A 21,808-nucleotide genomic window follows, 5' to 3' on the forward strand; every position below is an offset into this window, starting at 1 on the left:
CACACGTACACACACACGTACACACACACGTACACACACACGTACACCACTTCATCTAAGGTGTTAGCTACTGCATGAAGGGAAAAAATAAAACTCACAAGAAATTTAAAATTATGAGGAACCCAATTCACAGACTTAAAGACAGACCACTGCTTTTCCTGTATAGTAGAAGACTGAACAATGAAAGACTAACGAAAAGACCGGAGTTCCTCAGTTCCAACATACCCTTTTTCAATAGTTACCTAAAGAACGTCTTTCAAGGCAGAATATTCCCACTTGCAATTCCTTCTGAATTTTTATTTATGAAAAAAAAATAAAACTCAGTTATCTTAAAAAAAAATTGAGCATTTTTCTGCTCATTATAAAGAGCATATTGCTGCTGAAATTGAGTGGAAGCAAACAGAAATGACTGAGATCCTTAATATTAAAAATGTTAATGAAGGGCTTTGCTAATAAAATTCTCAAGTTTCTAATTGTTTCTTGAACTCTGAACAATAGCACATATTGAGTTCAAAAACCAACTCCATCCTAGATGTCTGAAGAATTCTTAAAACATATTCAGGGGGCTTTCAGATTGGAGAAGAAAAGTGAAAAGTGCCAGACAATCAGGAAAATGGAGCGGTCTTGTTTTAAGTAAAATGTGCAAAGTTTGTTTCTTTTAAGCATGTAAGATTTGTGTTTTCCTCTAGAATTATCAGTACATTGCCTTTTAATTAGGTGTGTTAGAATATTTTATTATTTCAGGGCTTACCTTAAGATAGCCTCCAGATGACACAAGCATCTCACTGTCCGGAGAAAATGAGAGGTCAGTTACCCAGCCACCGTGTGTTGGTTCTCCTTCATCTACAGTAACTGGGGAGCAGAAGTGAAGTAATCTGCCTGTTAAAATGTCCCAAATCTAAGAGAGAGAAAAGGTTATTTATACAAGTGAAGTTAGGAAAAAAAAAAAAATCTCCAGTAAGGAAAGCTGAAATATGTGTTCCCATTTGATTTTTTTTTAAATAATCATTCTATTTGAAGTGACAGACTAATCACCCAAAATGGACTCTCCTCTTACCACTGTGTCATATATGCAAAATTTAATCATACATGCAATTCACTGTAGAATTGCCAGTAAATCATGTGAATCATAGTTCCTCAGCATTCATGGAACATAAACGTATTAATGTTTACAAACTACCGTCTCCCTGTAACATGCAAAATATCTTTACTATTTTCAACTGTCTGATATTCAATACAATGTTAATTAGACATGCAGAAAACAAACAAACAATTATAATACTTTAGTATGTGAACTATCAAGTAAATTATAAAATAAACAAGGTAAAAGCAGTACCCTTATATCTCCTTTGTCATCCCCAGTGGCTAGTAATTTGTTATTAGGAGAGAAAGTACAACACCGCACACAGGCTTCATGACCTTTCAGCTCATGAAGAACACATGAATTTTCAAAGCTCCATATCTAAATTAAAAAGAAGAGTAAAAACAATAATTTTACAAACGATTATGACTTCATCCAGTTTTTCTACAAAAGGCTTTGTGTTCAAATGTACAAAATACTATATATATTTATGTATAGAAATATATGTGTGTTTACTTATGTATGGATTATACCATAGTCTCTTTTTATTAATCACACAATAATGCATTTGCTACAAATTACAGATCCAAGTGTGAACATATTTTTCTTTGAAATAGGCTCTTTAATGCAACTGATTCATTTATAAGGAAGTTCACAAGGAAGTTCACAGCATTGTCCCTAGAAAAAGGGATTCATCAGTAAATTCAAAACTATATTTAGAAAAGCTAATGGGACACTTTAAAAAGCTAATGGGGTAGCCCCAGAATGTTTAACATTTCACTACTTGTTGAGCCTAGCTTCTGAACAGAAATGATACCAGCAACTGTGGACAACACTTTCCCTAAAAGTTTCAGAAATTTTCTTAACTTATATTTCCAAATTATAACAGTAGGCTAATAGAGAAATCAATAGAGAAAATTAAATGAAATGTTCTGCACAGACCTGTGCATTAAATTTGTATTTTATTTGTACAGAGATCATCAGGACAGCCTCCAATTATATCTGGATCAATTCTGAATGTCTGTAACAGCATTAGAAACATCTTCACAGATATAGGAAACTTAATACTAGAAATACAACAGGATAACAAAATCACCTGTTACCTCATAATAAAAAATATAGTAGAAATTTCAGGCCAAACAAGGTATCATGTTTATTTTTGTATACAAAGCAACCAACCTTTGCAGTTTTGTCAGCAGAAGTAGATGAAAACTTACTACCATCAGGTGAAACAGCACAGGAAAGAACAGCACCTCCATGGCAAGCAAAATCTTTATCTGTGTTTCCAGTGATGACATCCCAAACCTATGAAATACAAAAGTAACCTGTATTTCCAGTATAACACTATTAAAAAAAAGTTTAAAAGCATGCATCTTACAGGGCAATACACAGGAGATAAAGCTCAGCTTTTTCTAAAATGTAACAACATAAATCTTACTAGAAACAGAAAACACAAATTTTTGTCTTAAGTCTCTGCAGCTTCCATTTTAAGATCAATAAAATGTATAGTACATACCAAATAATTTTTTGATTTTAAAAAATACACCAAAATGTGTTATACAATTTGTCATTAAAGAGTCTTTTACTTACCTTAACTGTTCCATCAAATGACCAAGAAAGAAGTTTTGAATTTTCCAGAAGTCTAAAGTCCTTGATAGCTTCCTTGTGCCCTCTTAGAAACACACATTCGTTCAACTGCCAATTCCATACCTAATTGTAAAGATGGAATACTTTAAAAAAATATATAGCAAACATAATTGAAGAACAAATTAGCTGACTTATTTTTAACCCGCAAGAAATACAAGAAGTTTTTATGGAGGTGGCAACTTATTAAAAGGTAAGATATTGAAGAGGCATGCTGTAATACTTAATAATCAACCTAGGGGATAATTTGCTTTAATATATTGATCATTGAAAAGTATGAAAGAAAACTGTTTCCCTGTAATATACACAGAAACTGATATTTTGAAGTGAGTGTGATGCTTAAATTGCTTGAAAAGCCAAAAGCATCAAAAGCATCCTGGAAAACAATGAGCACACACAGCTAGCTGGTCAAGGGAAGTGACTGTCTACTCTGCGCTGGTGCGGCCTCACCTCAAGTACTGAGTGCAGTTTTGTGCACCACAATTTAAGGGCATAAAAGTATTAGAGAGCATCCAAAGGAGGGCTATAAGTATAGTGAAGAGTCTGGAGAGCAAGATGTATGGGGAGTGGCTGAGGTCCCTTGGTTTGCTCAGCCCAGAGTAGAGTGGCCTGCAGCTCCCTCCCGAGGGGAGCGGAGGGGCAGGCGCTGAGCTCTGCTCTCGGGACAGCGACAGGACCCGAGGGAATGGCATGGAGCTGGGACAGGGGAGGGTCAGGCTGGGAGTTAGAGAAAGGTTCTGCACCCAGAGGGTGGTTGAGCAGTGGGAGTGGCCTGACCACCAGACAAATGGTTTGATTTCTGGGTGGTCCTGTGCGGAGCCAAGAGCTGGCCTCAATGATCCTTGCAGATCCCTTCCAACTTGGAGTATACTGTGATTTTATGATTCTATAAAAACTTAGCGGTAATTAGAAAAAAAAGGCAAAACCATGATTTTCTAGGCACCCCAAAAGTTTTCCACTTTCATCCTCTGATTACTGCATTTCTGTTATACATTTCTGTTATCTGGCAGACCTCCTACTTTTCTATACTTGATTTAAATTTTGTTTGTATTTTTAAAGCAGTATCATTTCAGTTTGTTTTGATAGCAAAATGACATTCCTATTTTTAATTCAACTGTTCAATGAAAATTGAAGAAGTGTCATTTTATCCTACAGAAGCTATTAAACCTCAATTTAATTTAAATAGCCATGATTTAATTGCTTTTCAAATTAATAGGCTTTCTGCATCAAAGAAAACAGTAACCAAACGTGTTCAGATGACAACTGGTGCACTGTCCACTAGGGGGAGCTGAGGACCCAGGCAAAAAAGCACCCTCATCAGAAAGGTGATAAACTGGCGAGCTGTCCGTACTACTACCTTAATTTGTAGTGAGCGAGTGCCATAGCGAAGGCCGTCAAGCTAGCCTCAGATCCACAAATTCCATGCAGTCAGAGCAAAACAAAAACCGAAGTAGGACATAGCATAGTCTATATGTACATTAGCAGTACAAGAGAAGGTGAAATAAACTGCCGAGCAAAACAATGCTTGAGGACCAGCATCCATGGGGTTTTTGGAGGTTTTATTTCAAACTAACTCAAGTGTGGTCGTATTAACTGAATGCCCATACATAGCTGGAATACATGCACTTTAGTTCAGTTTAGGAATCCTGTCTGCATACCTGCAACTGTTCTGCAAGTGCAAACTAAAGCACAAAGTATAAATGACCAGGAGGTTCACTTCAAAAGTGCTTTCCTGATACGAGTTCAAATACTAGTTTAGTAGTTAGACTTAGTTTATTAATTTCATCCTACATTAGTGCAGTCATTCTATGTCTAGCTAGTATCTGTACTCAGCACCAGCCCACTCAGAGATGGGTCTTTTAATACTATTCCCTTACACAATATAGGTGAGCCCACTGACAGACATACTAAACTTAGCCAACTCTGGGTTGCATCCCAAACCCTTCACTTATGGAACCTGAACTGTTATCTTGTTTGAAAATTAATCTTTCTTATCACCCAACTGACAGGATTTGGTTCTATCATCCACAGTACTGAAACCAGAACTGTGTAATACTCTTTAGTCTGTAGGGTATAAATAGAGAGTACAATTTTTAGAGCCCCTTGCCTGTCTGGTGCTCTAACTTGCTGCTTCCTATTTCTGGTCATCCACAGAAAAAACACAGTAACTTTTCATTTTCAATTCCTTGGCAACAAATAAATTACTCACTATAGCATCACTTGCAAATTGCAAAAGCTGGAAAGCATGAATTAAAGCAGCAATAGAACCAAGACTGCCAACTTACCCTAACGCAACAAAAGATGCTACATGCAAAATGCACAGAATCAAAATGGTTCCACACACAGAATACAGTAGACATTGACCAAGTTTACATTAGGTATTGCAGAAAAGATCATTTTAAATGAGTTTTTGGGTACAATTTAATCTTTTAAAATATCTTCCAACCTGTATGACTGCATCATGAGCACTTGAAATCAGAGTCTGACAGTCAGAGGTAAATCGACAATGCTGCACAGCTGTCCTGTAGGCCTCCCGGTATTTCAGAACTTTCCCATCCAACAACTGTAATACCTTTACAATGAAGAATGCAGTAAATCTATTTACTTTACATAGTTTATGGAAAGGAAGAGAAGAAATTGCAAATTCTTTTTAATTAATAAAGAGACTGTAAATACATCATTCTCGGTCAACAAAAAAAAGCATTAGCTCAGTACTTGGTAAAAAGAAACGTAGAGCTACATTAGTATTACCTCTAAATTATTGGCATTTCAGCATCACTCAAATGTAAAAACTTTAAAGTATTACACTAAAGAATATGATTGTAGAGTCATTAAAATGACATTCTTTTAAATAAAAGTATTTTTCCTATTGTTTTAAATAAAGTTTATGATATAATACCTTTACTGTTCCATTCTCCTGTCCAAATGCTGCAAATTTTAGATCTTCACTTAAGCAACAACAGCAAATAAGGGATTCCTGAGGTTCTGTCTGCATAATAACATTGTCTGTATTTCCATTAATGAGCTGCAAGACAGGAATTTAATTAATAAAATATTTTAAATTTTAAAGTAAAATAAATTACAAGAGTGAGCTAAGAATGGTAAGAGAATAGTTTGTCAGTTTCTAAAATTTGAATTATCTGCATCAGTTACTTTCATAAATCAACTTATTTAAAGGTCAGTGTAACCACGTCCATAGAACGCTTTCTGAATGGGAGAAATTGGCAGGAAAAACACCTCAGTGTTAGAAGGCTTTTATAAGTTTGAGTATAGAAAACAGTAGCTCAACATGTTATTCCTAGATTTCAAAAGTCATATAAGAAGCTCTGAGCTCAAAGCTAGTTGCCAGCCAGATTTTCCTATTCATGCCAAATGGAGCAGAAGCATGACTTAAAACTTATTAGCATGTACAGTGCACCAAATTTCAACTCAGTGTTGCCCTCAAATTAAATCTCGGGGGAGGTCTTTAGAATACAATGATTTACAAAACAAACAAACAATAAAGGTTAAAAATAATCTACTGGTATGATGTATTTAAAAACAACCATACAGTACATCAAAAGGTGACTAGGAAATCATTCCTGAGAGATTACTAATTTACTAGTTACAAAAGGTAAAACAACACAGTTATGAGAAAAACTACCTCTACGGATTGTGATAGTAGAGATTTACTGTGGAATTACAGAACACATGCTTAACTGCAATTTGTCTTTTTGGTCAACTTTTCTTCTTGCATAAAGGTGAAAAATCTGTTCTCTTGCTACAATAAAGTCTTCTCTCATGACTGCACCTCTCCAGGATGTCACAATACTGTATTTAGGGCAGCAAATCTAAGCACCAACTTTCTCAAGGAAAAGAAAGCTATAATAGAAATATGCTACTAACAGACACACTCCTCAGGTCAACTAGTTTGGATGACAGTCAGATTACACCATTGCAGAGTAGTTTTACAGATTTTATAATTCAGGAAAATTGAAAGAATAGACTATCTTACACCCATTTACATGTGAGGAGTAATTCAACTCCATTCATTGTGTTTTTTTCTCTTCTCTTTGCTGGGACCGATACAGCTTCTTTTCTCACATATTTGAAGTGTTCACACAAATTTTAAATTTTAACACTTACTGCTTCCTGTTGGCTCTAAATATCTTTATTGCCAAAGCTCTGATGTAGATACTTTAGTTATTTCTATATCCATATTACCTATTATTCAAATATCATTAATACTCCACTTAAAGTTTTTTTTTTTAAAAAAAAAAAAAAAAAAAAAAAAAAAAAAAAAAAAAAAAAACGGGATTTGGTAGAATTAAGAACTGGTTAATTTGCTGACATGACAGACAAAAGACAAGAGACAGAAAATAGGAAAACAAAAAGAGGAAATCCCAAGGAACTCTAGGACTAGAAATAGATGATGGTCATGCTGATTAACCAGGATTACACAGCTTACATGCTTGTCTCTGGCCAAACTAGGAAAAAGGACACGACCCTACACAAAGAGATTATCTGCACCATGTCCTGCAGGGTAGCAGAATCTATTCCAACACTCACCTACCTACATATCCAGCAACAAGATTTCACTGATTTCACAGGCCAGAACAAAGGTTCTATCCTAGACAGCTGCTGCTTTAGGCTAAATACCGGAAATAGCTACCTCATAGCCAAAAGCATGCATTGCCCATTTTATGGCTTCACACACAATCAGTTTGCATAAGCAGCACTCTGCAACAAATACAAAAATATTTTTGCATTTGAACAGTTGTAATCAAGTAAAAGAATAACCTGAGTGAACACGAAAAGAATAACCTGATCGCCTTCACTTCAAAGAAAATCCTGTCAACTGACATTTGATAAACAAGAGGATCATGCTAAAAACAAACAAAACCACCACCACCACCAAAGATGTCTGTGCTTTTGCTATCACAGAAGGGCAAAAAAAATGTTGAAAGTTGCTGTATTATTACTTGGTGCATGGGGTGGTGGGAAGGAGGTCTCAGTAAAAATAGTATGTACGCTATTATTTTTTTTTTAGAACACAAAAGGCTCTATGCTGTCCTAAGGCTACAAGCTGACCTGGGCTTATATGTATCATTTCCCCAGTTTGACATTATTACTTCAGCAGTAGGTCTGATGCATTAGGTACTTGTGTCGTGTAACACCTTGTCTATGTGTACTGTACACTGTGCACATTGCTGTGCATGTCTAAGCACACTTCCAGGGCTCACAGCCTCCCCAGTCTTGAAAATGGTTTTGTTCCTCCACATCGAGCTTCAGTTCCTACATCAGTGTGGAAACATCCCCTCAATCTTCAGTTTTTGCTTACTAAACTAGGCAGAGTTCCTAGAAATAAAAATGTTACCGTACATTAAGAGTCATTGGCTACAGATTCAACTGATGAAAGCAATGAACAAGCAGTTCTTTCAGTTCTTCCTCTGTTTCCTACTGAGATTTGCAGATAACATTCAAATGTACCAATGCATTGAGAAATACAGCTTACTTGTATATGCTTCTGATTGTAAATTGCTAAAATCATCACTTCACCATTGTGAAATACAGCATCTAGTTCACTTTTTAGCACAGCATCAGAAGACTTGCACACCTTGTTTGTTTCCCAAATCTGTTGAAGAACACATTAGTTTTACTTCATTAGTTTTATTAAAGGACAAGATATAAAACTCGATGAGTACATATAAAACTAAGTCATATAAACTTGCAAGTAACATTAACTGTAAAACAGTGAAAGTTATCCTCCTTCTATATTTCTTTACTAGGGGAGGTTGTGCAATTACTATAGTGATTCCAATGGATGAAATAGAACTACGTGTTTTCCAAGGCTGACCAGCAGACTCCTCGGTATTTGGTATCATAGCTATGAAGTCCACAATTTTCTATTTCAAACAGTGTTAAGATTCAATTACAATAAACATCAAGATTTCTATACTTCAGTTGCTTTCAAAACGTTAAGAATGTTAACTTGGAAAGAAAGAAAACGTAACTTTGGTAAGCTACAGTTCTCCTTCCACAGCTTTTACTACTTACTTCTACTTACGCAACTACAGGAATTTGTTCTAAATATTAACACAAATATTTATCTAATAATGAAAAGAACATCAGCTTTGTACCCTCAAAATAGTTCACAATTTTTTATTTCAATAAAATCTAAAACAAAATAGGTTACAATTACTCTTGAACAGCCATTGGACTTAGATATGCAAAAAAGGAGGCTCATTTTACTGTATATATAGATAGCTTTATTATAAATATTTACATCTATATTATATAAACATTTACCCATACATAATACCAAATACATGTTTGTATTATATATATGATTTTATAACAATTAAAACAATTTTATACACACGTACACAAAATCACGTTTAAAACAAAGTGATCTTACTCGTATTGTCTGGTCATCAGAGGATGTCAGAAACAGAGATCCATCTGGGGAAAATGTCACACAGTGAACCCAGCTCATGTGTCCCCTGCAATCTGCTACTTTTGATAAGGATTTAATATTCCATAACTACAACAAAAATATGAAAGAAGAACTTAAATGGATTTAGATTGTATATTCAGGGAAAATAGTGCAAAACCCAGAAGTATACTTAATTACTATTTTTTTCTAGTATTTTCTTACTAAACTCTGAAATCAGACATGTAATGAGAACTGTGCCTGTTTATCATATTTTGACAGTCAGAGAAATGGAATCAGCAACCTCTTTGACTACTATAGGAGATGAGGTAGGGGAAAAAATAAAGAAATAGAACAACACATATCACTCATGTTAAAAACACATGTTGATCTGACCAAGTAGGTTGGAAAAAAAAGAGACAGAAAACCCTGATACTGGTACAGGCTTAGTTAGCCATGCTAGCCAGTTATTTCAGCTGTTGTATTCCTCTTTACTGAACTGCCACATCCTGTAACAGCATATAGTAGGAGAGGAGAGTGTTTTGTTTGTTTGTGTTGAATTAAGCAACAGGGAGGTATACACTCTGCAGAGTGGTAACCTTAAATAAATACAGTAGCCTGGTGGTTTTATGTACAACTAAGATGAATGTATAGCTTTGAAGTATTATTTTCCAATTTACATTTTATGTTTTAGAAGCAAACAAAAATTATAACAATGAAGGACATTGAAAGCCTGTTAAAAGAGCTACATTTGTTTGAACTTTGCATACACAGAGTTAAAATGCATACAGATACAGACAAATGTATTATTTTATATTATAGCAAAAAAAAAAAAAATCAAATCACTTCAAATCACTTACCTCAACAGAACAATGAGACAAAGCAACTGCTACTAACTCATCACCAGCACAGAAGTCACAATATTGGATTGTACTGTGATGACTTACGATGACTTGTGTTAACAAATCACTTGTTTTGACATCAAAAAGCTGTGAACACATAATTGCAATACTTAGCACACATTTGGAACGCCTTAACTACAAACATCTTATATACTCAACAGCATACAACTTCAAATCTAAAATGTATTTCTTTCAGTTAATGTTTGTCACCCACATATTTTTACCTAACACACACTTAAAACCATGCAACTTATGTCTGAAACATCTAGGTGGCCTATAATACAATCTTTATTGGCAGTTTTGATTTAGATAGTAGTATACTACCTCTGGAAAATTAACATGAGATACTTACCAGAAGTTTATTTTTGGCAACGGCCAAAATCATGTCACTATTTCTGGACCAAGAGCAACATTTTACTAAAACCTCCACATCATCTTGCTCATCTGAATTTTTGAAGAAATCTTTTATGTCAATAGTTTTCAGTTCATTTCCTGAGCGTGCTTCCCAAAGCTTCAAGAAAAAAATAGAGAAAATAAATGAAATCTCTTTTTACTGCTAAGGATAAAGAATACAACGGGGAAGAACTATCTCCCAATCACTTCGAGGGAAGAAAGCAAGGAAAACACACATAACTCAACAAAAAACAAAACAAAACAAAAAAGACACAAGAACAGAAAGGAACACCAAAACAACCCTTTGCTACTTTCCCACTACCCCAATCAACAAATGGCATTAAATATTCACATGCCCATATGGCCATCTCAACCTCTACTCAGCAAAAGAATAAAAACAAAAATAACCTCTGCTCTGCAACTCTATTTAATAAAGCCCACTCACAATGAGAAATCTGGTATACATCTCGTTTTGTAGCCTAATTTCACAGGGGCACCTGCCAATGAGCTAGAGTACTTCTGTATCCTCCACCACAACTTTCTTTCTGAATGACAACTACTGCAACCCTTCTTTCCCAATTTAGCAACTCTATAGAAAGATAATGTTTTAAGAACTGCAATTTTGGAATAGCATATATCTGTTGTAGCCAAAGGCAGTAAAAACAAATCTTACATTCTAAGGAAAAACAAAACAAAACCCTCTCAAATTCTCTTCTGGTGCACACATGGAGAACGGCACACAAATTACTTGTAATACTTATGTCTACTGATGGTTCATTTCAGAGATGACAGACGTTTCAACTAAAATTTAAAAAATATACATATGTATATATGTATGTATTAACATTTTTTGTTTAAGTAAGTTTCAGAACAGCCTCCACCCCTGTTTTCTTAGCCACGTACATTTTTCGAAAAAGATGGTGAAAAGTAAAGGATTCAAAATGAAGCTAGGTAGAATTTGTTTTAAACAGTAGACATCCAACTTTTTTTCTGGTAATAGACAAGCCTTTCAAAGTTTTGCATTAAAAGTAGTACCAATACTCGACTGTTGCAGGACTTAATTCATTAAAAGCTAATTATGCAAATGCAGAACTTTCTTATACATATTTTGCATTTTATGAAAAAAAAAAATCAAACCAAGCAGTTGATTTAACAAATATGCTGCGTACCTTTACTGTTCCATCTGTTGAGCAGCTGGCAACATATTCATCATTTGGCGAAAATCTACAGTGATTGACAGAATTTACATGACCAAACATCGTATTTCTACAATACTTTCCCTTCAGATCCCAAAGCTGCATGAGAAATAAACATATAAATATCATTATATTCATGAACTGTTCCAAGATAAATTTGAAAAGAGAAATTTCTGTTCAAAGATAAATTTATGTACTGAAAGGATTGTGCGGCACTGGAATAGGCTGCCCAGGGAAGTAGTTGAGTCACCATCCTGGAGATCTTCAATAAACATGTAGACTACAAGTAGTAGCATGGTTTAGTGGTGGATTTGTCAGTATTAGGTTAAAGGTTGGATCAGATGATCTTAGAGATCTTTTCCAACCTGAATTATTCTATGATTCACACAGTTCACATTCTTGAAGTGCACCTCAATTTTTTTTCTTATTTTTAACCACATGCTCACAGACTTTACGCTATGCTTGAGGCTCCTCCACAATTTATTTCCATCTGCTAGCTTGCTTGAGAATTATTCACATCAGTATTATATAGAACATTTTGTACAGTGAGGACAAGGCCCTTAAACAGAACAAAGTTACTGAAATTTTCTTCAGACGGAGGAATAAACTTTGTCTTGCCTTTCTTTACATTTCAAAGTTCAGAATTATGTAGTTTATACACAATAACTAAAATGAAATCTCTCAAGTTATTCTTGGATTACTGCATCCTCATTAATAAAGACAGAAGAACATTCCACGTGCACATACAGACTGTTTTCCAAGCCTACAGCCCACGCTTTCTTTCTGTTTCCAAATTTCTTCCCCTTCTCCTATATAAAAGCAATACACTTGACTGCTCAAGTGAGAGTTCAATGCAAGAACAATTACCTGGACAGTATTCTGTGAAAACAATCAGGTCTTTTCAACTATTATTTTACTATTCTATTCTATTATTGTGCATACTTCAGTTCTGTCATTCATTCCTCATGAAAACTGTTGAAAAGTCTAAAACTTCAACCACATTTACAGCATGAGAGTGGTCATTTTACACAGGTTTGTTCTAAATCTGTTTGTTCCAAGATGTAATTTTCTGGCAACAAACACATCTCTTAGGACATCCAGGTCAGCACAAAAGCCTCATTTTGTCATCTTGATTGGCTCCTTAAGTCTATTTTAACTGCAATTTACACAAACACAAGCTCTTGCCAGAATGCTTCAGATGAGATTTCACATTGCAATTAAAACATCTCACAGCCTGCTACAACTGGAAAAGGCAGTCCTGCCCCCTCCAAAACTCCCACACCTCAATGTTTATTCCCAGCATTTCTCTTGTACTGACATTGGACAGTGGAGCCACTACAGGGAACTAAAGAGAAAACCAATCCCACAAGAACTGGTTCCTTGAACCATACCATGCAGAGTAAAATCAGTAGATGCATTGCAACAAATGCAAGACATACTGCAAGCATAGTAGGTCCATCATCTTCAGTGCCAGTAAACTATTTGATTTGCCCAACTGTGCTGTGATATTCCACCCTTATTCAACAGCCTAAGTCATCCTTCATTCTCCTTTTTTCCCCCTTTCTCAAATACAGACTTCAGTTACCTTGTTTCTGCTCTCTCTGTACACATACCGCCTCCCAATCTGAACAATGCCAGGTGGCTAACCTGACAAATCTCATTTTGATTACGCTTATTTTGTTGGCCTCCACTTTTATTTCTTTACTATGCCCAACGAATTTAGAAAAGAAAGAAAAATTACACCTGCTACACTTCCGTAAGGTAAAATTTTTAATCCTTCAGCATCCAGGTTGGATGTTTGTTTCATTGTTGTTTTCCTGATGATTTTTTAAACATTCAAAACGTAAAATCTTAAATTTCTGCTTCATTTTTTCTTATTTTTTTAATCAAGTATTCCACTCCCAAACTTTCCCATTCCACCCTCTAAAAGTCTTGCCAAAAGTCCCCATCTTTGTACCCTACAAGTAAAGGTTTATTCTCTTTCACTAAGCATGAACATTTATTCTATTCTGCCTTGTTGAAATCCAGTGACAGAGCTGCAGTACTCCTGATCTATTTATTTCTCTCTTCTTTAAGTAAAAAAAACTAATTTACAATGTTTGAAGTACATTTTACAACAACAATTAGTCTGTTGTGTTTATTCTTATGCTGCTAATCATAACCTTTTCCACTTACTTTGATGAACGTATCATTTGAGCACGTGGCTAAAAGATACTGACCACTTCTGTTATTGAACTGGCAGCAATTGACCTGCTCTGTGTGTTCTTCATATATGTGCATACACTTGCCTGTTCTTGAATTCCAGATCTAGACAAAATTGAAGGACAAAGAATACTTCAAATTATATTCAGTGTACTTGACTTAAAAATATACATATATAAACTATACTGCAATACAAATAACATCCTAAAACGTTCTGAGTTACACATCAAAAGTGTTTGCAAGAGAGATTTTAAAATGTATATTTATATTTAGACACAAAAGGCTGTAATTTTAAATTGTTTCCACTGATGTAGCTGAGATAGAGATATATACACTTTTCAAGATAAGAACCAGAACACAGTATCTACAGTCAAAGTTTCTAATGACAAAGTGTCTACGACCAAACATAACTGATCTGTTCTTGTTAAAATTAATTTTTAGCTTACTATTAATTATACAAACTTTCATGGCAAACTGTTTGAACAATTTAGAAATCAAAGGGGAAGGGGAAAAATCATCGTTCAGATTAGAATCTGAGAAAGACTAGAATATCAACCAAGGTTTTGCTGCAATACTGAATAATTAAAAATAAACAAATAATTCATATATACCAGAAAAAGAATACAAAAAAAGCTTTATGGGCATTCACATAATGTATGAGTCCAATCCTGTTTGTAACATAATGTTCTACTTAAAACGAATCACCTGATAATACCAGGAAAATAAGCACCATACTTACAGAATTACAACTAACATAACTTCATTATACCTAACAGAGTATGCTTAATGTAACAAGTACGAGGTTTGTTTTGTTTTTCAACATCAGGTTTAAGACAGTTAAAAAAAAAAAAATTAGTCCGAAGACTCTGTTCTACTTGAATTGGTTAAAACTGAAATCAGAACTATCGCACTGAAAAAAAAGTGTTTTCCATTTCCTTACCTTCACTTTTTTATCAGCTGAACAAGTTGCTACATACTTATCATCTGCAGAGAAAGCGCAACACAGTATTTCATCTTCATGAGCAGTTATTTCCAGCAGCATCTCTCCACTTTCTGTTTTAAATACCTGAAGAAATACAATAAAGAATGAAATCTTGTAACTGGCATATAATTTTGAAATGTGCTACACAAATTTAAGTTTGTGTTCCTTCAAACAGATCTCTACACTCTTCATTAAATTGGTTGCATTTTGAAAGCATTTATAATTTCAAGGTAACATAATATAAAAACATTTAATTGGAGCTTCAATTTTGTGAAGATAATAGAAATTGTTAGGGAAAGAAATACTGAAAAAATATTTTTAAAAAGTTTCTGTAGGCATTACTCGTTTCATTAATGATTTTTTCTACCCTTTAAGCCTAAGTCTAAACCTAAGTCTTTTAAGCCTTTTTTACTTTTTAAGGCTAAGTCCACGTCCTCACTCATTTTAAGAATAACTGCACAAAACAATATCTATTAACAAAACCTAGTCTGTTATTAAAAGTACAAATTCCAGGTTGATGTATCATGATATTCTTCTGCTGAAAGAAAATTTTAGCAGCACTGATGATTTGGGGAAGAAAGAGGAAAAAAAAGTAATAGTAAGAAGTCATACAGGATGACACTAATCTGTCTTGATCTGGTTGGAGGGAATAATAGAGCAGTTGAGAAGAAATACTACAAATTAATAGTTTTTCCCCAAATTGTGAGATTTTGCTTTACAAGTGTGAAAAAAAATCAAGACATCCTTTCCTTTACAAGGGTACATACTCCTAAATTATGTGAACAAATTACAAGTTCTTCTTTACAGCAGCATTCAGGATGCTACAATTCTAAAGTCCCTATTTTGCCACTCTTTTTTCATCAAAAGGGAATATAATAATGTAATATAGTTGGTATTTGTTAAAACAAGAAGATAAATATCAAAGTAAAAGGAAATCTAAATTTACTGTAAATTATGTGAAATATCTATTCTTAATCTAATGCTATATTTGATTCCATGGAAACAGTAGTAGTAGTTTTAAAACTTGAAAAACATTAGTTTTATTTTCATGCCACTATTAGGAAAAACACAGAAGTTCAAAGTTAAACAATGTAAAAATATTATGAAATTTTACAATTATTTCTTTCATGTAAGTTTAGGTTAAATGCAGTCACAATCCACAAATTTTACTCTTTTTTTTTTTTTTCCTAGAAAAATCAAGAAAAACAAGAAAACTGCAGTCTCAGTAACGAGGCCATGAAGGACAGAAGCAGGGCACAGTAACTTCAACAGAGCATAAAACTAGTACATCCACCAAGCATCTACTTAAGTGGATGCCACGTAGAAGCCAGCAAATAAAATAAGCAAACAAACAACACGCTAAATAGGCAAATGAACAGCAACTAAGGACCACTTAATAGTTTTACTTTAGTACTGAACTTATCAAGCATCCAAAACAATACCAAAGGCTTGCAGAAAAGTTGCTCTTTACCCTTACCTTTGGCTGTCTGGAATATGGATACTTTACCAGGTTAGTGGCTGGCTGATTGCTAGTTTTCTCAAGAGCTGTTTGGCTCCCCTCCAGGCAGACTGCTGGCAAATTTGGATTAGTCACTTTCCTCTCTGTCTCCTGTTATCCACTTTGTACCTGTTTCCAGTCTACTACCATCCTCAACTTCTGGGGCTCATTTTTATCCATAGATTTATTTCTTTCACATAAGAAAGTGTACTTACTAAGCACCAAAGTAGTATAACATCCATCCCATGGAAATTGCAGAGCTGTAACTAAAATGTCTTTTCAGTTCTGTAGAAGGTCCACTATGATGGGAAATATTTTTGCAAACAAATAAAAAACATGCTGGGATGTATTTCTTTGGCGGTGGGCTTTCTTGTATCATTAAAAGGTATTTCATGCTGATGTATTACACTAGTTAGAGTACAAACCCTGATATCAAAGTTTAGTTTTTGAACTAGAAAATAATATTCTAAACATGCAACTTGATATTTAGTAATAACAATACATCCCTTTCAATTACTTGTCTCCAATATATTCTAGAACTATAAGATCTTTGTATCAAAAGAAAAGCAACAGGACTTTTAACAAACATTATGAAAATAGTATACAGAGCATTACATTTCACTCATGCATAGGAATTTTACCTGAAGTGTTTTATCAGCTCCACATGATGCTATTCTTTGTCTGTCCTGAGAAAAGCAGGCATGGTAAACCGCATCTCTATGTGGACGAACAACCAGACGGGAAAGGTTTTTCAAGGATTTTTTATTTCTGCAACATAAGATATTGGACATTAGATGAGTAGGATTTCCTATAGTTTATTATTCAAAATCCTCCCTAAAAAGATAACATTTTTTCACACATCTTGAGCAGCAAGCTTTAGAAATAACTGGCCTCTCAGCTTTCATACAGAAGAAGGGAAACACAAATTACTCCTTTCACTGAGAATTTTCGTTGCCCTCCAACACTTAAAGCTTAGGAACCATGAAAGATACTATGTGCATGAGAAACTAACATGCTACTTTATGTGCACAGCAGTTGTAGTGCTGTGCACATAAGGAAGCACTGTCTTCCTCATAACATCTTAATGAGAGGGTATGTGCTATGTCCAAATACAAACTTATTTATGAGACTTCTTGCTCTCCTACAGGTTCTCTTTGAATTTTACCCAAAAACATTCACACATTTGTTTCGATCTAAGGAAAAACACTTCACTTTTACAGCAATGACTCATTTTTCATGGTTCTTGCCTCACTTCAATAAAGACTTAAGATTAGTAGCAACCATAATCATCCTGTTAATCCAGGTGTTAGTACAGAAAGCTGTCACTGTAATATGATGATTTTTGGTGATGAATAGTTACAGATTTTTTTTTTCTAGAGTCAATAAATCCATGTACTTTTTTGTTGTTTACGATCACCAGCTTCAATCTTCAGGCTCAGCAATTAAAAAAAATAGTAAAATATCTTGAGTAAAGTTACTGACCTTTAGAACGAAAAAATTTTCACTGCAAAATAGTGAGTCATCAAAACATTTCTTTTTCCCCTCATATTTTAATAATGCTAAAATTAATAGTCAAGAATACAACTTATTCATCTGCATATCCTACAAACCATTTTGAGAACCCTCTTCTAGGATCCAAGACAAAGTCATCCATCTTCATTCTGTTGATTTCAGCTTAAGTCTCCTACATCCAAAGTAAAAGCACTAAACTACCTGGAGATTGACTCTTCTAAAGCATGTATCTTCCAATTGCTTTTGTTACAATTCTGTTAGCTATGCAAAATGAAATAACCAAATATTCGAAGTGATGATAGAATTCAAGTCTGCCTGGTTTGATCTGCCTCGTTATTACCCTGATTACCCAAAAGTCATTTTGTTTTGTAACCACCAAGGACTGCAGAATAGAAACACTGAACAGGATAATCTAATTGACAGTTGCATGGTCAGATGACTACTGGGCTACTTGCTATCCTGGGAAAATATTTAAATATATATTTTTTCCTTAAACAACTTAGTAAGATACTAAAGCAGCAAAAAAATTTATATAAATGCCAGAAATATCAAATATGGGTAGAGATTACAAAGCCTTTTAGTATTTCTCACCTCACTACTTCCAAAAAATTTGACAAGTTAACATTGCTTTCTTTTTTTAAAGTGCATATTCTACCAGAAAATCTAACAACGTACTGCAAACACACCCAATATTTGTCCTACATTTCTAAATTTTCTTTAAAAAATGTATTTAAAGAATTTTAAAAGAATATCTATTTCATCTTTGTATAGATATTCAAAATAAACAATCACTGAGTAAAAAATATATTCCTTTATTTCTGTTTAAATATTACTAATTTGTAGCTTTACATATCCTGTTACCCACCTCACACAAATGCCTGAAAATTGTTTCACATAATTTTCCCATGAAAAACACTGTACTTCTTAAAGTCCTTATAAAAGCCATACACTGTATTTAGTTGTACATGACATGATTTTATTGAATCAATGCATTTATATATCAGCAGATGGATTATTGCTACTTACATCCATTCCAAATAAAATGCTCCTGTTTCACTCTGAGCACGTAGTTTGGCTTGTTGATATACCTCTGATGTTTCTGGTTGACAAAGACCCAGCTGTATAATGTCAGGAAATGGCTGTCGTCCAAGAAGGTGCCCATTTAAAGACAGAAATTCCTGGAAATTCTCACGTACTATGCTATCCTACGTATAGAGCAAGAACAGATAGTATCTGGTAACACAGAAAGTGGATACATTTTCTAAATGCCCTTTGCTTTTTTTAATTTCCTATACAGAAGCATTCCCTTACAGAATCATTTAGTTCTCAGTTCTATTAAGAAGTACGTATGATAGACTTAAGTATTTCATTATCCTATTCAGAAAAGCATATTATCCTTATTTTTCAAGTAAGTTTAACTTCATACTGCCTTTGTGTTTCACTTTTTAAAGTCTTCTATATAACTCCCATAAATACATAAATAACATGCAGTTGAAGATAGAAAATCATATTTTGAACAGACTGATCATTTACCTTTTACATACCTTTTGATCCAGGACTGAACTATATTCCACATATTCATGAATCAGATGAGCAGGCCCTACCAATTCTGTTTTAGCTTTAATCCAATCTAGAGAAAACATAAGCTCACGGAGTTCCTGCAAGAAATACAAATTAAAGTTTAGAGCATGAGTTCCAAGACTGCATCTACCTAAGAGGAAAAGGAAAAGCACAGGAAAGCACAACAGGTATTTAATATACAATTAACTCCATTAATGTACAATTAACTTTAACTGGAGTACAATTGACTCCAGTGAAAAAGTGATGTGATTTCCTGTTTCCTGCCTCTTACTTGATTGGATATGAAAACTCTGGGCATAGAAGACTAAGCTTGGTATTATAGGGAACCAAAGGATTGTTCCTTGGTACAACTAGTCAGAGAAGGAATGGGGGGACGAAAGCAAATCTTGACTTCTGTAGTATAGAAGACTTGGTTTAAGATACAACTCTGAAAAAAGCTTCTTCTAGTCCAGTCTAGCAAAGATCAATCTGCTAATAGTGATCTGTTGTTGTTGTTCACAAATGAAGAATTTCGGTAAAAGAAAAAGATGCTATAGTTGCATTGAATTTAAAAATGAGAGAGCTACCTCAAGAAAAACAGAAGGAAGAAGTATTAAAGAAACATACTTGGTGGGATCAGAAAAAAATGCTTAGAGAAAACACTTCACAGACTTAAAGTATATTACCAGTTTAAAAATAGTAAACACTGATTTAATACTGAATTAAAAACTTTTCATGACTAAATAAAGAAAATGAGTACCTCCTATCTTTATTAACCTTCCAACAAATATAAATCATGTCTAAATAATGAGAAATAAGTAAAATAAAGAGTATAAACTCTGGGAAGTGTACGGTCATAATGAGAGAGGCAAAAGAATTCTGAGATGCTAGTTCTATAAAATATAAAAAGGTTAACTATAAAAACGTATTTTTCTTACAAATTGAAAGCAAAAATATAATCAATGAGATAAGTATGATTTTAAAAGATAGATTTGTAGCCCATAATCATTTTGAAAGTGCCTGTAAGTACACAAAATGTATTCTATACAATAAATCAGATGAACCATCTCAAAAGAGGTTCAGATGAAAAGTTTTAGCACGTGAAATAAAGCAATTAGTCACCTGCACCAAATGCTATTCAAAGCATAAAGAGATCCAAGTGAAACTACAGAAAGTAGTTTTTAATACTGATCCATGATTTGCATCTTATACTAACTTATTAGTACCTAAAAAACCAGTAACCGGCAAAAGCGATGGCAATTTTTTTTTAAAGGCTCCAAGGTAATCCTAGAAACAGACATGCCCATCTAACTCCTGCCAAACGTTAAATGGATCCCAAAGTCTATCAATACAGAGAATGAACATTTACACAGAAATGAATATGACATAATGGGAAAAACTAACATCAATTCTGTAGAAAAAAAATAACTCTTCACAAATCTAATCAAATCCTCTGAATAAATCAATTTACTTTTATCATACAATGTAATAAGCCTGGATTTTCAGAAAAGCTTAGAGATTTCTTATAAAATATTCCTCAATAGGAAGAGAAAAAACACAAACTGTTATAAGAAATCTTCTCATGAACTGGATGAAAAGACAAAAGACAAAGGATAGAAATAAAGTAGTTTTCATCACAATAGACGGTGATTATCAGTGGACACCCTAAAGAACCTTATGTTCACTGTTTGTGCATCTGCACAAAAGCCTGGGAGCAAAGAGGCTGGAGAGGGAAGAAGTGGCCTGGATGGGAAGGGCAGGTGTAAGGGAGAGAGGTGGGGGATCAAGAAGGGAAACAAAAACCCAGTCAGAACTCACCTTCTGCATGTTGGCACCAGCCATGTGATATGCTAGGAAGTTATACCAGTACATGCAATCTTCTTGAGATGGAATAGGCATGTTAAGCTTGTAATATTTCTTGTACTGATTGACTATGTTTTTATGTAGCTCCTGCAACATGAATCAAAACACACCTTCAGCAAATACTATACCAAAGTATGCACTGATTTTAGTATTAAGGTTTCTATTATTGTTATTTCTGAACATAAGATGTCAACAAATTAAATAAGAAAAAAATATCTTCTAAAATTGTACATTTAATATATAGCTAAAGGCTTTCCCCAGAAACATTCTCTGGGTATTAAAGACAGAAAAGCAAGCTGATAACCTTCCTTCTCATACTGAGAACAGCTATCAAGTCACTACATTAAACACAGATAGCCAACAATAAAGATGATCCACACATATGTGGAACTAAAGCAAGTCTAGAAGTCATACGTAAATCTAAAGCAAGCAACTTGCCTTTTCTTCGTATCTACTCTTTTTGCCCTCTCCTCCAAAACTGATAAATTTAGCCCAACTTTTAGGACATCTCCCTGCAAGCACTGCCTTAAATTGAGAAAAGGAGTAAAAAGCATTTCTCAATA

The 21,808-nt window shown here is 34.2% G+C and overlaps 1 protein-coding gene across 4 annotated transcripts in view; it reads right to left on the reverse strand.

Moving 5' to 3' along the window:
- The window catches only part of APAF1 (apoptotic peptidase activating factor 1), a 33,451-nt gene that overhangs the window by 2,716 nt on the left and 8,927 nt on the right, over positions 1 to 21,808 (reverse strand). For 2 of the 4 annotated variants that reach the window (XM_035336536.1, XM_035336527.1), the window contains 17 exons: positions 21,201 to 21,332; positions 19,367 to 19,480; positions 18,849 to 19,027; positions 16,952 to 17,078; positions 14,771 to 14,896; positions 13,804 to 13,935; positions 11,602 to 11,727; positions 10,392 to 10,550; positions 9,998 to 10,126; positions 9,123 to 9,248; positions 8,220 to 8,339; positions 5,625 to 5,750; positions 5,172 to 5,297; positions 2,672 to 2,791; positions 2,261 to 2,386; positions 1,337 to 1,462; positions 752 to 898 (listed from right to left, as the gene is read on the reverse strand). In XM_035336536.1, coding sequence (XP_035192427.1) covers positions 752 to 898; positions 1,337 to 1,462; positions 2,261 to 2,386; positions 2,672 to 2,791; positions 5,172 to 5,297; positions 5,625 to 5,750; positions 8,220 to 8,339; positions 9,123 to 9,248; positions 9,998 to 10,126; positions 10,392 to 10,550; positions 11,602 to 11,727; positions 13,804 to 13,935; positions 14,771 to 14,896; positions 16,952 to 17,078; positions 18,849 to 19,027; positions 19,367 to 19,480; positions 21,201 to 21,332 — 2,241 coding nt within the window. Of the gene's footprint in view, positions 1 to 751; positions 899 to 1,336; positions 1,463 to 2,260; positions 2,387 to 2,671; positions 2,792 to 5,171; positions 5,298 to 5,624; positions 5,751 to 8,219; positions 8,340 to 9,122; positions 9,249 to 9,997; positions 10,127 to 10,391; positions 10,551 to 11,601; positions 11,728 to 13,803; positions 13,936 to 14,770; positions 14,897 to 16,289; positions 16,382 to 16,951; positions 17,079 to 18,848; positions 19,028 to 19,355; positions 19,481 to 21,200; positions 21,333 to 21,808 lie in introns of those variants that run through there. The other 2 variants (XM_035336544.1, XM_035336554.1) reach the window with 2 other exon arrangements.

This window comes from Oxyura jamaicensis, chromosome 1, assembly GCF_011077185.1.
Source record: "Oxyura jamaicensis isolate SHBP4307 breed ruddy duck chromosome 1, BPBGC_Ojam_1.0, whole genome shotgun sequence".
Taxonomy (NCBI): Eukaryota; Metazoa; Chordata; class Aves; order Anseriformes; family Anatidae; genus Oxyura; species Oxyura jamaicensis.